The following is a 14813-nucleotide window of genomic DNA, read 5'->3' as shown; positions in this document are numbered from 1 at the left end:
AGCGTTAGGGTTCGTCAATTACTTGTGATGGTTAAGGTTAGGGTAAAGGGCTAGGGAATGACGTATGCCAATGATTGTCCTCACTAGGATAGAAGTACAACGATGTGTGTGTGTGTGTGTGTGTGTGTGTGTGTGTGTTTGTGTGTGTGTGTGTGTGTGTGTGTATGTGTGTTGATCGAGGCCAAAAACACGGCCGGTGCCAGTGTTAAATGAATGGACAGGGGAGAGGCGCCTGGGTCTGCTGTGACCAGCTGGGCACTGTAAGCTGACCGCCACTGTAGTGTGTGTGGTCTGAATGGAGCCGATAGACGACAGGGTCGAGGTCGGGCAAGGAGAAACCCAAAGGGACCAACCCCCCCCAACCCTCTCAGGAGTCCGCTGCCTATCTTACACTCCATCAATTTTTTCAGAGGGGCAAGTCAAGGACACTTCACCTGAGCCGCTGGGAAGGAGGGATGAGAAGAGTGCCTAAACGGAGGTGACAAGATAAAATAAAGTATACGTGAGCAGATTTTCAAATTTAAAAACACATTATTCTCTTATTTAGCAGCTATGCCACCATCCCCCATCTCTTTTTCCCAAATTAATTTCCCCTTCCTCCTCCTCCCTCATATCTGGTCATGGATCTCTCTGAGGACGTGAAGTCTTTGACAACTCAGGCATGTCCACTGCTCAAACATCCACTTGCACTTGCACGTTGAGGGGTTTCCTGCAGACAACTAGCAGAAAATCTCCTTTTCCGCTAAAACTCAATGCTATCCTGTTACGCAGCAAGAACGAGTCATTGTGCAGCTATACGGTGTGAATCACAGTTAGCGTATGTTAGCTGCCAGAGATATCTGGGCCTCATGTGCGTGATAGTCAGTCACTGTGAGGAGGTGAGTATTGCAACGGCACTGATTCAAGGGAGATAAGCTGGTTCCCAACACACAGCTCAGGTTTAGTGCTCTTAGACTTAACCTTTCTTCTGGATGTTCACCAAGTACCAGTAGACTGTAAATACTAAGCCCCCCTGTGCTACGTGCCAGTTGGAGGATCTCATACCAGGTCATTTTAAATTAACAGATATTTTCATCAAGGGCAACTTGCAAAACTCTGCGTGGGACGTTGCAATAAAAGCTCTAAGATTCAAATCGTTTGCACCTTCCTTCCCTTCAGAAAGCTGCACAAATCAAAACTTTAAAAAAGTCCATTGTGGTGCACTGGCCTCTGTCAGAGAACCCTCTTTACTTGGCTTTGTCCAACTGTAAGAGCCTGGGTAGAAGGTTGGATGTTGGAGGAATGCCTCACATATCGGATGACCCATTGCCCCGCGGCCTTTGGTCCTCGCCTAGCTCGCAGCGATGGAGTGCTCCTGGCGGCCACTGTATCCCGTGTCACAAAAGCACCTTTCTACACAACAGGGCTACAGAGGATGGGCCACAGCACAGTGGTTCTCCTCGGGTCAGCACCAGCTCGCCGTCGTTGGATTTCAGACCTCCCCCTTTTTCACCACCCTCATTGGTGGGGACGTTATTTACACAAGCCTGGCAGAGATATCAGAGAGACCTGGAGCTCCTGGTGCTGCCTCCAAGACGCCGCTAGAAAGGATAAATGATCATACTACTTAATGCATAATTGGGTGAGTCTTCTCAAGTCCGCTGCATGTTTGTTCTCAGGACGTTGGATATTAGCACAACGAACAAGCCACCTAACCTTTGGTTTTTATCTAATTGTTGGTTTACTGAACTTGAACCGTGTGATATTGAGTCGTAAAACCTGCAGACTTGGTCATTGGATCACTGGGAGAATCTATATTAAAGTGCAAACTTACATAAGTGTTTAGCAGTGGACATGGACATTTAAGATAAAACTAACAAGATCTGAATCCCTCCCTATTTTGTGATTTGATTAGCAACTTTTAACTGATAAGTATTTTTTGTAAGGTCTTGTTTTTCATTGAAACGTTGATGGAAAAACGGAAGTGGTGCAGAACAACAGCGAAAAAGTGTGTTGTATAAACTCCTCTGTCCTCAGATTCCAGTCGACCATGAGGACTATCTTGTGTCAGTGGACCCTTGTGGCTGTCGTTGTGGTTGCACTCACTGTGGCGTCCTGCGCTGAGGCGAAGACCACTCAGAAGCCAAAGTATCAGTACACCAAGAAGCCTGTCCCTCAGATCACATTGCATGGCCTTGTGACCACCAGCATACCCAAGACACTCAAGACGGTGTCCAGTGCAAATCCTGTGGCGCCCCTCCCCTTGCTTTCTCCGTACCACAGTGAGACCCCTGAGCCCTCTGGTGGTGGCCCTGAGAACTACACTCTGGATTACAATGAGTGTTACTTCAACTTCTGCGAGTGCTGTCCTCCGGAGCGAGGCCCCAGGGGGCCAAAGGGTGACAGAGGCCTGACAGGTAAAACACTCACAGATAAATGCAAGATAGAACATTGAATTTTGCTTCCAAAATGTTAAACTTCTCTTTTGATTGCTCATGTAGGACCACCTGGTGAACAAGGCCCTGCAGGAGCAACTGGTTTACAGGGACCACCGGGTGTGAACGGTCCTGCAGGATTTAAAGGAAGCAGGGGTAAATATAATATGGTTAAATAAAAAGAAGTGAGAAGAACTGAAGTGAAATTTGTAAGACTTCTGACCACATCCAACATTGATGCTGGGTGTGGTTGGAAACAGACTCGAAACCTACATCCACAGAAGGAAGTGAAACATTGTTTTTCAGCCTAGAGTTTTTACAAATAGAAAAAAAAAAAAAGAAAAGAAAAACTCATCATTGCAATTTTTCCAGTTCGTGTGAGCCTTGTATATAGTGTCATTGGACCATTCAATATTTAGTTCTTCTTCACATGTAGCTTCAGATTATAATATTGTCATATTGTGTTTATGTGTCATTTTGTTAATTAACTCATGTCAATTTCTTAGGGGATAAAGGTGAAAGAGGAAACAGTGGGACTGCTGGCCCACCAGGTATCCCAGGAAAACCAGCACAGAAAGGTACACATGTGTTCAAGCGATAGTTTTATTATTGTGTAATGTTACCAGAGCTCTGACAGTTTCCCTTATCTTGCAGGAGATGTCGGCTCAAACGGTGAGAAAGGGGAAATAGGGCTGCAAGGTGTCAAAGGTAATAGTGGAGGGAAAGGGGAACCTGGCCAGAATGGGAATGCTGGCGATAAGGGAGAACCGGGAAAAGAGGGACCTCCAGGAATGGCTGTCGAGCTAGGTCCTAAGGGAGAAAAGGGAGATAGGGGGGAGTGTGGCACTTTTGTAGAGAAAGGACAAAAAGGAGAGCGAGGTGATCCCGGGCAATCCGGCATCCCAGGAGTGATGGGCATTCCAGGAATTAATGGCAAACACGGATCATCAGGGCCTGTAGGTGTCCGAGGGGATCAGGGACCTCCTGGACCTCCAGGAGAACCAGGGATGAGAGGGCCTCAAGCACCACAGGGCATAAGAGGGATGCCTGGCCCAAAGGGGGACAGAGGTTACCCTGGGATGAGAGGTGACCGAGGCTTCCGTGGATTGAAAGGAGGTAAAGGATCGGGTGTTCCTCAGAAACGCTCAGCCTTCAGTGTGGGCATCTCTCCAAAAAAGTCCTTCCCATCCTCGGGCTTCCCGATCCGCTTTGACAAAATCTTCTACAATGAAGAGAATCACTTTAATGTCTCTTCCAGCACCTTCACATGTGTCATACCTGGGGCTTATGTCTTCTCCTTCCAAATCACTGTACGCAATCAGCCACTGCGAGCCACCCTCGTAGTGAACGGGACCCGGCGGGTAAGGACAAGGGACTCTCTGTACGGCCAGGACATTGACCAGGCTTCCACTCTGGTGGTGCTGCGGCTGGCGTTGGGCGATCAGGTGTGGATGGAGACATTCAGAGACTGGAATGGGGTGTATGCAAGCAGTGAGGACGACAGCATCTTCTCTGGGTTTCTACTTTACCCAGACACGCCCTGATACTTAGTGATGCTGACAATATCTTCCACTACAATGTTAAGACATGATCATATATGAAGAAGAACCAAATGCTGGTGGTGCTACACTTTCACACTCACTACGTATGAACTCCTCAGATGCTGTACGGTACACTAGAGAACTGGTATTATCAAGATCATTTGAAATATTGCATTATCAGTGTATCAGTAACCTCTTGTTTGACCCAAATGGATATATAAATATGAGAAAACAATGTTTTTGATTAAAATGACCTACACAAAGATCGTAGCCAAGGTGAATCATGGCCACACAAACAATAAAGTCTCAAGGGGCATTATGAAAAACGTAACATGAAGCCCGCCATTTTGCATTTAGTGGCAATTTTCACATTTTTCAAATTTTTCACATTTCTACTTTGATGAACTTGTCCCAGGGTTTTAACCAGATCAAGTGGCGTCAAAGTTTGATTACACTCCATCAAAACCCAAGGTTCTGTATCTCTGACATATTTGGTCCAATCGAGTCCAAACTAGACATGTAAGACAAGAGTCCCGGCCTTATGACATCTACACAGAAATCATGGCTTAAAACCACAGCGCCACCTGCTGGCTACAGGAAGTGACATGTTTTATACTTTGAAGAACTGCTCTTGGGTGCTTTACATTATACAGCTCAAAAGTGCTCCGTCAAGTCATTGGATCGTGGTCAGAATTGTGACATTTCCTCAAAGCTCGTGCAGCGAAGGATCATGGACACGATGGGCAAAAGACACGATGTTGGCATAACTGCACTGTGCATTGTCCTATCACTAACAAACTTCTGTCACATGAAGTCTCAGTCTTTGTCTTTACTATGGAATTCTCACACTCTTTTCTTTCTAATCAGGTATCTAACTGCGTATTAGGACATAGAAATATATTATGTATGTGCTGAGTATAGGGAAAATATCACCATGAGCTGCCTTACTATTTCAAATCAAGCGAAAGGGGACTTAACTCTTGCATTTGAGAACTATATGATATCCACTGTCATGTTATTTTACCAATACATGTACTATGTAAGCAGTATTGTTGTACAATGAGGCTGTATAAAGAGAGTGTTTCAGTGCAAATAAAATCCAGTAACACATATACACCATTTAGGGAATGATTTATTTGCTCCAAGCCTTTTTTGTATCAACACAAGTATGAACATGAGGATTTTCTTATTTGGCAAAGCACTGCAATGTTCCAGGACGTAATGTCCCGGGAGTTACCCGAGTGACACCGTATTACTCTGATTTAGGATCATTCACTTATGCAAAACTTGTGAATGTGTAACATTGGCTGGAGACATGTGGTCAGACTCCTCTAGCATGTCCCCAGATGCTTCAATGTCAATGTGTGATGACGTGACAGGCTGGATCCTGATTGGTGGAACAGTTTGGTTGACAGACTGGGCTGGAGAGGGCAGACAGCCTGGAGCTGGAGTGGACTGGTAAAGAGACGCCTGGGTTGCTGCTGGCTCATCTGTCAGAGGCAGGGGGTCCGGGGATGAGACCGGGGGAGCAAAAGGCTTTGGATTTCTGGGTTGAACAAACGAAGGCGTCGCCGGTCGCCCTATTTGGTTAGAGACAAGTTGGCCACTGAAGTTTTCCAAATCATAACGAAGATTAGATATTGAACACAATGAGACATAGCATGCTGCGTTTATATTAAAGTACCTGCCACTTGTCCAAAGCTTGTGGGCTCACTCCTCCTGGAGATGCCCAACTGAGGCACCTTGGCCTTGCAGCTGTAGTGGCCTGGACTCCGTTTGACCAGATCCCTGTTCTCAGAGGTTGCTGTTCCCAGTCGCTGTTCATTCTTGTAGAAGTAGTAAATTATTGGAGGGGCAGGACTGTGGGCGTTGTAATGTAGGTGGCAGATGAGTCTGAGCATCTGAAAATTATGTTCAACAATCTCCAAAATGGGCTGCGTCAGAACCTCTGCGACATGAGCAACATGAGAGAAAATAAACAACATTAAATACATTAAAATAATGAGAACTATATTCCTTGGATCAGGGTGAAAATAAATGGAGTGACGCTGGAGAGCTGATATCAAAACCAACATTCATGTATTTCATCAAAGAACAGTCATATAATTTAGTTTACAGCTAAATATAAGGGCGATGTTGATCTTTCAACTAAGTCTTGGCCAGAAAGTGAATAAGAACATTTCCAAAATTGACTTTCCACTTGTGATCTGCAACAACAAGCAAACTTGTATGTAAACTCACCTAAGACCTGCACTGAAGCATCAACTGAAAGGACAGAGCGTGTACGTCTGTCTTGGTTCCAGGAGGCCCGACAAGAATACATCCCTTGGTCTCCCAGGGTCAGGTTGTTCAGGTGAAAATGTGGGCCACTTTGTTTCATGATTTCAACCCCGTCCCTGTACAGAATCCTCTCATGAATTGGGGCATTGCCTCGGACGCGGCACGTTAACGTTAGGGTTTGTCCAATGAGGCCTGGTTGGGATGGGACTTGCAGAATGGCCCACCCTCCTGAAGGAAGATCACACATGAGAAAGTTACCACGCTATGTTGAATAGTGTTGCAACAGCAAAGCGAGCATGATGATCTCATTTTCAAAAAAACAAATGCAGAGGATGTGAGATTTTAAATAAAACTGATAAATAAGATCTTACCATCCACATTGATCTCCACAGGCAGACTCTGGAGGGTGTATATGTTTCCCACCGCTGTGTCCCTCACTCCCCGGCAATAATATTTCCCACTATCTTTAACACGCATCTTCCACAGAACCAGGGGCTCGCCAGTCTGTACGAGCTTCTCAGATCCTTTAAACCACTCGTGATCCCATCTGGACCCGTGGGGGTCAGGAACGCTGCACCTCAGCCGGACCTCCTCCCCAGTGAAGATCCTCGTGTCCCCCAACACCCTCTCCACGACAGCTCTGAATGAGCTCTCAAGAGGAGCTGTAGATGAAAACACACAGAATAATCTATATAATCTGTTTTGATTATTGTTTTTACTAAACCGAATTACTTTAAATGCTATTTATGTCATGAGTCCAGCAGAAGCAGCGGATATACTGATTCTAGTATAATATGCTTACAAATGGGAGCATGTTTTTATGAGGCAAGAATCATACGAATATTTGGTACATACCCACAGGCGCGAGAGTCAAAATAACTGAAAAAGAGAAATAATCAACGATCAAATTAGCAGAGAACAATATTATCCGACTGATTGTGGAGTTTGTGAAAGTGAAGAAAACTCACAGAGGAAGGAAATGACCGCGTCCATTCTGAGTGCAATGTAAGAAACCAAGACCTGGGGGGGGGGGACTACTTATGTTTATAATGTGGAGGGAAGTGAAAGTTTGTTTTTCTTCTTTTCACACAGGACATCTCCTTTTTCTTTTCACTGAAAACTGTGATCACATTTCTTAATAACAAGGAACAGGAAAATAAACACAGAGCAGCATTATTTAACAAAGGACCTCCATCTTATCTACCTCAAACATTTATGATACAATAGTTTTAATGTGACAGTCTGTGACACCTAAGGGACGTTGTGTAGCGGTGCATCCAATGCCACAAAGTACAGTCCCATTATGAGTTGCTGTGATGAAATTCAAACAAGTTAGATCAACCTGTGATTTCAATATTTTTACTTTAATTTCAGTGTAATATTGAATCCAGCCGTCAGTGGGTCGAGGATTTTGGTTTCCATCGTCACATCATTTTGTTCTCGATAAATTATACAACGTACATCAGTAAAGATTTTCCACCTGAATACTTTGTTCGTCAAGATCTGACATGTGATTTAATTCTTGCCTTCATTTTTCTGAACAATGTATTTGAATTTCCCCTCTAGAATTTATTAGTCTCATTGGATTTAGGCTTTTATTCTGGACTCTACAAATCTGAAATTTCTGAATATATCGCAAACAAAATGAGTCTTTTGCCTCTTTACAAAACATAAAACCATAAACACACATTAGACAAAAAGGATTATTCCAGAATTTCTTCACTTGCGAAATCTTCTTGTGAAAGAACTGCACATGAGCCCACTTGCATTTAACATTTTTATTTATCATCACAAACCCATAGATTAAAATAAGACTAATACTGCCCCAATAAGTTATGTTTAAATAAAAGACAGTATTTAGTTACTTCCTCCCATGGTACAATCATAAACCTATAAGGTTACAAAGATGTTTCTGACTGAGAAAATGGCTTCTGCTTACAGTGCAATATTCAAGTTGTTGTTTGCATTAAACGCTTTAGTTGTTCTAATTAAAAACAGAAAATGACTCCACACTTAACATTCTGTTGCAGAAGAACTAAAAAGATTCATATGTAGCAATAAAAGCAAAACCTAGTCAAAAAAAGGAAAAATATGTGCCTTTCATAATCTTCTCAGGACGGTCACACAACTGAAAAACATTTGGAAACAGCGTATAACACTGTTTTCAACAATTATACTTTCAAATGCATATAGCAATTACTTCCTTTCATGTCTTTCTTAAGTGCTTTAAAATAAACTGAACTGGTTGATATTTCTGCACTATCAAGAACAGTTTGGGCTGATTTGTACGTTTTGGGCTTGGGGGGGGGGACAGCACTTCTTATTAACCAAACACTAAACTTCAATAAACGTAACCCAACTTCCCCAGGGATGTATAAAAAGTATTTCCGATTTGGATATCTCATCTAAAAGCTGATTACTTGAAGTATTGTTAATGGGAGACGCTTGAGAGGATTAATAAGAGATGGAGCTTTTTACAATTCAACCATTGGGAGTCATGTAACATCACGTAACAAGTAGTTTCTTTAACAATAACACTACTGTAAATATTACAGGATTTGTGTCTCCTATTGCATCCAGAAGAGTTGATACCTGCCAGTCTATAGAAAAATAAAATCACTGTACATCCAGCTTATGTCTGGAAGGAGAGGTCTGGCATGAAAACAGGACAATATCCGCACGCATCCACACAGGCGCACAACCACCCACACACACACACAAACACACACACAGCAGAAGGAATTTCAGATTTGTCATCATTAATGGAAAATATCCATGCTTTTTCTAAAAACTGATTTCCCAACAGTTCAGGGAAACGGTGAATCATAAAGCATGAGCGTGAGCTGAAGGGGTTTTTTTAGTGAGGGGGATTTATGCTATGAATCATTTCGATTTCTCCATTTCCTTTACCAAAAACACAATTTCACTGTTATAATAGTAGGTGTGGAGTGTAAGGGCATGAAGAATCAGTTTTACACAAGGAAACATCACAACATCAATGACATACAAACCCTTATTTGGGAAGTTGTGTATAATCACAGAGACCAGTTTCAAACTCACATCCAAACCATTTATCCCATTTACACAAATGTAGGGGGGGGGGTGCATATGCTCCGTGCAGATCTCCTATGAAAGAGGAAAATGGATGGATGGAATGAAGGTGGCTGGAGTGGAAAAGGTTGATGCGCACAAACATTGAATAGTGAGGAGTGGGGTGGAGTGGGGGGTGGGGGGTGGAGTAAAGCTTTTTTAGAGCAGAGATCTACATGTCAACCACTTGCGGCTGCAATGGCGGAGGCAGGAGCTCGTTCTCAATGTTATCAGAGTCAATTGCTGACTGTGCTGCAGAGCCGCTCGCTGGGGCTGCGCAGAGCGTTTCCGTCTCTGGTGAGAAGTTCTCCAGAGCGCACTGCACCTTCTGCTCCACGTCATCTGTCCAGTCGATCAGGTCGCTCTTCAGTTGGCGAGCCTTTTCCATGACGCGCTCCTGCCTTTCCCCGAGCCCTGTTAGCAGGTCTAGTCGTTTATGGACCTGACTGAGAGCTGCGCTGCCTGGTGGGGGCGAGGAGGAGGAAGCTCCGTTGGTATTTGGCCAGTGGGGGGACGCCTGGCCCGACATGTAGAGATCAAACTGCTCAGAGCTCAGGTTCAGAGATTGACCGTCCAGCTTCTCAATGAAGGCCACCGCACAGCACTGGGGAGAGGGGATGAGTTGGGTCATTGAAAATAAATCAGCCTGTGACTTCATTTTGTTAGAGTGGTGAACTTTACAAATTAAAACTCACAAAAATATGAAAACCGTTGACTAATCAGAAGACGGAGCTTCACAACAACACAAAAAAGATGTCCTGGCTGAGGACGTTGCTATGAGTGGCTCATTTCTTTCTACCCTAATTTCCTGTAATCTCTCTTTAATAAAGAAAACAATGTCAAATAAAGCCCAAAAGGCTTCAAGTGTCTTCAAGAAAACTGAAAGCATTTCTGTCTAATATAACAGTCCCGTAATAAATAGTCGATTTGTCGTGTGAATTGTTTTCTAAGGGCGTTGATTCAATTTAGTGTTGATTCCAGAAGATGTTCGAATTCCCTGCTTATATAACACCAGACAATACAGCACCGGACCTTCTTTGAAAATATAGGAATATGGCGACTCGGACACACACACCAAAAAGACACAAACGCAAGCAAGCACCCCCTCACCAGATTAGTGTAGTAGTAACCATCCTCTCCGGACATGAGCTTCCTGGGGTTGCAGAAGCGGTTGATGTACTGGATGTTGGACTGCAGTCGTGGAGGGTTTGCTTTTAGCACGATGTAGATGAGCGTCGGGAGGAAGTCGTCCGCAGACGCAGCCTCGTTCGTGCTGGCTTTGATGGCGTTGAAGATGTGCTTGCTGCAGCTGGTCATGCAGCGCAGTTTGTCGTTGGGCACGCGCTTCGAGTCAATTTCGATCAAATCTACAAAAGGAGAATTGTCAAGATATTGATGTCTGCAAATGGGCTTCTCGAAAAAACAAATCCAACAACACTTACCTGTGATGGCTTTGACTACATTGTCAGAAACCACAGGGATCTCCTCATCCACCGGAGAGCACAGCATCTCAATGGTGACCCAGTGCAAGTCCCTGAGACCCGAAAAACAAAGATCATATTCAAATAGATGAACTCTCGGCTCAGTTATTTTATTTTCAACCTTTTGCTGTGAAGCAATACAGAAAAATATACAAGTAATATCACAGAAAAATTCAAGTGTTAATACAACTTTTATTCGCTGACCTGATTCTCTTCTGAATGGCCAGATCCTTTTTCTCATCATCTGTGGTTTCAGGACAGAACACTTCCTTGTAGAGACGAGTCATCACGTACTTCTCTACTTCATCCATAACACTCTGTACCTGGTCTGACGAGCCTATGAGCAGAAGAAAATAACTTAATTCAACAGGTCAAAGACATAATGTGTTGGTGATATTCACTGTTTCAAGCTGAATATTCTTGAGTGTTTAACAAAAAGAATCAGCCATAAGCCGTTTTACCTTTGAACTGAGTCTGGAGGCGATCGGAGAGGTTCTGGTAGAAGTCTTGCACACACTCTGACAGCTCATCAGCACCCATGTTCTGTAAAAAATAAAAAGAATGGAAACAAACATTTTAGCCCTAACCTTAAAAACATGTTGACAGAACATGAGCAGACTATTCAAATTGATAAAATAGTTGATTTCTAACCAGCAGAACTCTGCCATTATATATTAAAACTCTAAAACATCAGTGCTTTCTGACTTTTAACCTCAAGCTTCTGCCAAAGGTAATTTGTTTACACCGTATCTGGACTTACACAATTATTCACAAATAGGAACTCAATGGTTACGACAAACATGCAGAATAATTAGTAATCCAGTTAACCTCACCCGCTTATAGACCATGCTCTCAGTGAAGGCCCGGCACTGTTTGAAGATCTCCCTGCCAGACTTCATGGGCTTGAGAAAATCAATGAGCTCTCGCATTGAGAGGTCACTGTCCAGAGAGGAGCGTCGGCTTGAGGAGGTGCTCGGACTGGGGCTGGACTGTGAGTCGAAAGGAGCAGCATCTAGGGGAAGGTATTAGATTCATTCGATGCGTCAAACATTTTCAGTTTTTCCATTGGACTACGTATTGTGTCTAATAGTCTCTTAATAAACAGCTGTGGTATGCTAATATACATACCCTTTTTTGCTGATGATTTGGTTGAAGGAATAAAAAACTTTGTGACTGTGTTAACTTTGCTGGACTTTTCCTTCGTTTTTCTTTCTTCAAACTTGCTGAATGGTGTGATGGCAGGCTGCGACTCTGCCTTTGGTTGTTTGCTCGCATATGCCTTCTCTTCCTCTCTCTGAAGCCTGTAGGGAAAATACAATACAGATGTGACACTTAAGCAAACCAACAAAATGAGGAGGAGAGAAATCAAAGGACACTATATTTGGCATTTTGGAGCAAACTGTACAAGTGACACCAGAGAGACAGACTGACTTCTCAGCAAGTGCCCAGTCTTCTTTTATCTGCTTTTGCTTTTCTTGCTGGTTTTCCTCTCGCCAGCACGTTGAGCACAGGCCCTGCCAAGCGTTGTTGCCGTAAAAACCACATCCCTTCTTGCAGAGCAGGTCTGATTGGTCCAGGTGGATCCTGCGCCGCTGGCTCGTCATCTTTGCAGTAAATAGGAGGATGGCTGGAGGGGTCAGAAGACAAGATAGCTATCAAAACCAAAGCAGTGAGTTAGTCCTGTAATGAGGTACTTGTACTTCACTTTTAAGAACTAAGAACTATAATATGTTGAGGATAATGCAATTTTTTTCATTTTGACAATAAGAATGTCACTAGTTGCAAGAGAGGGTGTTGGAAGAATAGGATTATATCCCACTATTTTCATTACAAGTACGTGTTATTGTCATTTATTATTCGGTAATTCAATCATTTTTAATCCATTTTTTATTACAGTTAATCACTAAATCATTTATCATCTTTGATTTAGAATATTTTTTCAATTTCATTTTTAATTTCAAACTTTTTTAAACTCAAAAGAAATGCAACTAATTTGTTACAAATGACTTTATATTGTCATCCAGAGTTCAAAAGATGTCTGTACATAGGTCATACCTCTATCTGGAAGATGGTTCCAAACGGTTCCTTAATTAGTGTTACCCTAAAATTCCTCTGTTAGCTCAACTCTCAGCCGATCAGATGTGGTTTTAACACAAGGCTGTTCCGGTATCAGCGCAGCACGGTATAAATATGGCTGCCTCAGATGACTCCAGCATTTGGCCACAGACTCCAAAGGGTGCATAATTTGACATTTATTACCTCAGCTCTCGAGCTTGAGAAGCCAAACTCCGGCACTAGACTAATCTCCGCCATTGGAGATGAGGACTTAGAATAATAACACGTTCTTGCTGACATGCTCGTGGTTTGCTGCCAACCAAAAAGCATAGTGTAGGAAAGCCCCTGTAATCCATTATATTAAGTGTTTCGTTAATCAAAATCGTCTTTTGACAGCATCATCTGTTGTTGAGTTGTCTGTGGAAACGCACCAAACACCAACATATAGTTTTCTTCACGAAGAGGAAAACGCTCTGCCCCCAAAGGAAAGCACACGGGGGTCCATTATAGCAACCGGACAAATTAACCGACTGAGAGGTAGGTTCTCTCCTCTCGTCCTCGAGGGCTACGAGTACAGGAAGTCCATAAGTGCTAAAGGCAGCAGATTAATGAACGTGCTGTTGCCAGAGGGAAAGTGTCAGCTCTGAGGGCAGCCCGTCTTGTTAGCAGTGGTGGAGCCTGAACATTTTCAGTGGGGTGGCCAGGAGAAAACCTGTGATAATTTTGGGGTGGCAGCCTATAAATCACTATTACATAAAAATACTGGGCTATATAAGAGGCAAAGCTTATACTATACAAATGTAATGCAATATAGACTATCATCCGATTTTTTATCATTAATTTTTATATTCATACTTGCTTGTGAACTGTGAGTAGAGTGCTTGATTGTTGCTGACGGTTTTAGTCATATTTATCTATCATACGTATCTAGGGCCTGTCAATGAGGAGTTGTACTAAAACGACCCAAACTACAAACTATTACTACTCTCCTAGGAGCAGATGATCAGTTCAGCTTATGGTGATCTGCAGCAGTATGGTTATAGGTAAGCTATAATATCAAAACAGAGATTGCATTTTGACGTTTTTAGTAACGTTAATCCTCCATCCTTCCAAGTTTAGTTGTAATCCGGTTTCACTATCGAGTTGCTGCAGTGTCTGTATCCACACCACAAACCACAGCTGTGAGTACCACCAGCAGCGCAGAGACAGGAACTGTCACCTTCATACGTCCAGAACAAGACAAGTACTTCTCCCACAATAAACACATCTGACCCGGAAACTACAGCCCAGCACCGGCTCTGGCTGGAGCTCATTCCTGGGGATAAAACATTCAATCCAGTCACAACAACAGGAACGTCTTACTACCTATGGTCTGCGGTTTAGCACTGGCTAGCTGGTAGCAAGTAGCTGCCTCTGATGTTCTCCACTGACAGAGAGTACTAACGTTCATTTTTACGACCGAACATACATTATAAACAGCACCATGTCTTCGGCAGCACGACCCCTTTGTCAGTTATGGTAAAATAAACAGTTGAATTGTTGTGGCTGCGACTCTAGACGCAAAGTCAACAAGCTCCTCTTCAGCTAGCTGACTCTGTTTACCTCAGAGAATGACAGCGCTAAGCTAGCTCCTCGCTGACTGGATTCACTCCGGTTTAAAGGAGGTGCTGTGGGCCGAGGATTTAGTGTCGACTTACACTTCTACATTCGCAGCGGTAACGAGCAGCGTTGTCGTCGCTCCGGCTCCTGGCTCCTGTCGGTGGATGTTTACATTAGCCCAGCAGCTAGCTTCGTCCTCCAGCCATTTTGTCAGCGTTTCTTTTTCTTTGGTGGTTGTATGTTTGTGTGTCAGAAGTGAGTGCTTAGTGGTTTGGCGCCACCCAGTGTCGCCTCCTGGGCAGTGTCTCATGTTGCCGCAGTGAGGAAGGAAGTGTCACTATTCACAAATGCAC

The 14813-nt window shown here is 43.5% G+C and overlaps 3 protein-coding genes across 4 annotated transcripts; 1 reads left to right on the top strand and 2 right to left on the bottom strand.

The window, feature by feature from the left end:
• The first annotated feature begins 2029 nt into the window (after positions 1–2029).
• Positions 2030–5052, top strand: otol1b (otolin 1b). Its single transcript, XM_062386621.1, has 4 exons — positions 2030–2396; positions 2481–2570; positions 2921–2992; positions 3069–5052. The coding sequence occupies exons 1-4, from the start codon at positions 2030–2032 to the stop codon at positions 3956–3958; spliced, it is 1419 nt and encodes a 472-aa protein (XP_062242605.1). The 3' UTR covers positions 3959–5052.
• Positions 5053–5069: 17 nt separating this feature from the next.
• LOC133952247 (high affinity immunoglobulin gamma Fc receptor I-like) lies at positions 5070–7249 on the bottom strand. Of its 2 annotated transcripts, none has more exons than XM_062386618.1 (6): positions 7204–7249; positions 7091–7114; positions 6607–6897; positions 6197–6463; positions 5640–5903; positions 5070–5535 (listed from the first exon to the last, which is right to left on the bottom strand). In XM_062386618.1, the coding sequence occupies exons 1-6, from the start codon at positions 7226–7228 to the stop codon at positions 5228–5230; spliced, it is 1179 nt and encodes a 392-aa protein (XP_062242602.1). In that variant the 5' UTR covers positions 7229–7249; the 3' UTR covers positions 5070–5227. The 2 variants fall into 2 exon arrangements, with proteins under 2 accessions (XP_062242602.1, XP_062242603.1); XM_062386619.1 differs by having other exon boundaries at positions 5426–5561; positions 7204–7246.
• Positions 7250–7998: 749 nt separating this feature from the next.
• LOC133952322 (rab5 GDP/GTP exchange factor-like) lies at positions 7999–14709 on the bottom strand. Its single transcript, XM_062386715.1, has 9 exons — positions 14559–14709; positions 12238–12433; positions 11935–12107; positions 11640–11818; positions 11268–11349; positions 11011–11143; positions 10768–10859; positions 10436–10692; positions 7999–9929 (listed from the first exon to the last, which is right to left on the bottom strand). The coding sequence occupies exons 2-9, from the start codon at positions 12408–12410 to the stop codon at positions 9498–9500; spliced, it is 1521 nt and encodes a 506-aa protein (XP_062242699.1). The 5' UTR covers positions 12411–12433; positions 14559–14709; the 3' UTR covers positions 7999–9497.
• Positions 14710–14813: the final 104 nt, after the last annotated feature.

Source organism: Platichthys flesus, chromosome 4 (genome assembly GCF_949316205.1).
Source record: "Platichthys flesus chromosome 4, fPlaFle2.1, whole genome shotgun sequence".
In the NCBI taxonomy this organism is placed as follows: domain Eukaryota; kingdom Metazoa; phylum Chordata; class Actinopteri; order Pleuronectiformes; family Pleuronectidae; genus Platichthys; species Platichthys flesus.
This window is presented reverse-complemented; position numbering and strand designations above follow the sequence as displayed.

Coding starts and splice junctions, on each gene's coding strand:
- LOC133952322 (XM_062386715.1), bottom strand. CDS start 12,410: ATGACGAGCCAGCGGCGCAGGATCCACCTGGACCAATCAGACCTGCTC. Junction 12,108..12,237: donor GACTGGGCACTTGCTGAGAA/GTCAGTCTGTCT, acceptor TTTTCCCTACAG/GCTTCAGAGAGAGGAAGAGA. Junction 11,144..11,267: donor CCTCCAGACTCAGTTCAAAG/GTAAAACGGCTT, acceptor TTCTGCTCATAG/GCTCGTCAGACCAGGTACAG.
- otol1b (XM_062386621.1), top strand. CDS start 2,030: ATGAGGACTATCTTGTGTCAGTGGACCCTTGTGGCTGTCGTTGTGGTT. Junction 2,571..2,920: donor AGGATTTAAAGGAAGCAGGG/GTAAATATAATA, acceptor TCAATTTCTTAG/GGGATAAAGGTGAAAGAGGA. Junction 2,993..3,068: donor AGGAAAACCAGCACAGAAAG/GTACACATGTGT, acceptor CTTATCTTGCAG/GAGATGTCGGCTCAAACGGT.
- LOC133952247 (XM_062386618.1), bottom strand. CDS start 7,228: ATGGACGCGGTCATTTCCTTCCTCT. Junction 6,898..7,090: donor TTTGACTCTCGCGCCTGTGG/GTATGTACCAAA, acceptor TTTCATCTACAG/CTCCTCTTGAGAGCTCATTC. Junction 5,904..6,196: donor TGCTTCAGTGCAGGTCTTAG/GTGAGTTTACAT, acceptor CTCATGTCGCAG/AGGTTCTGACGCAGCCCATT.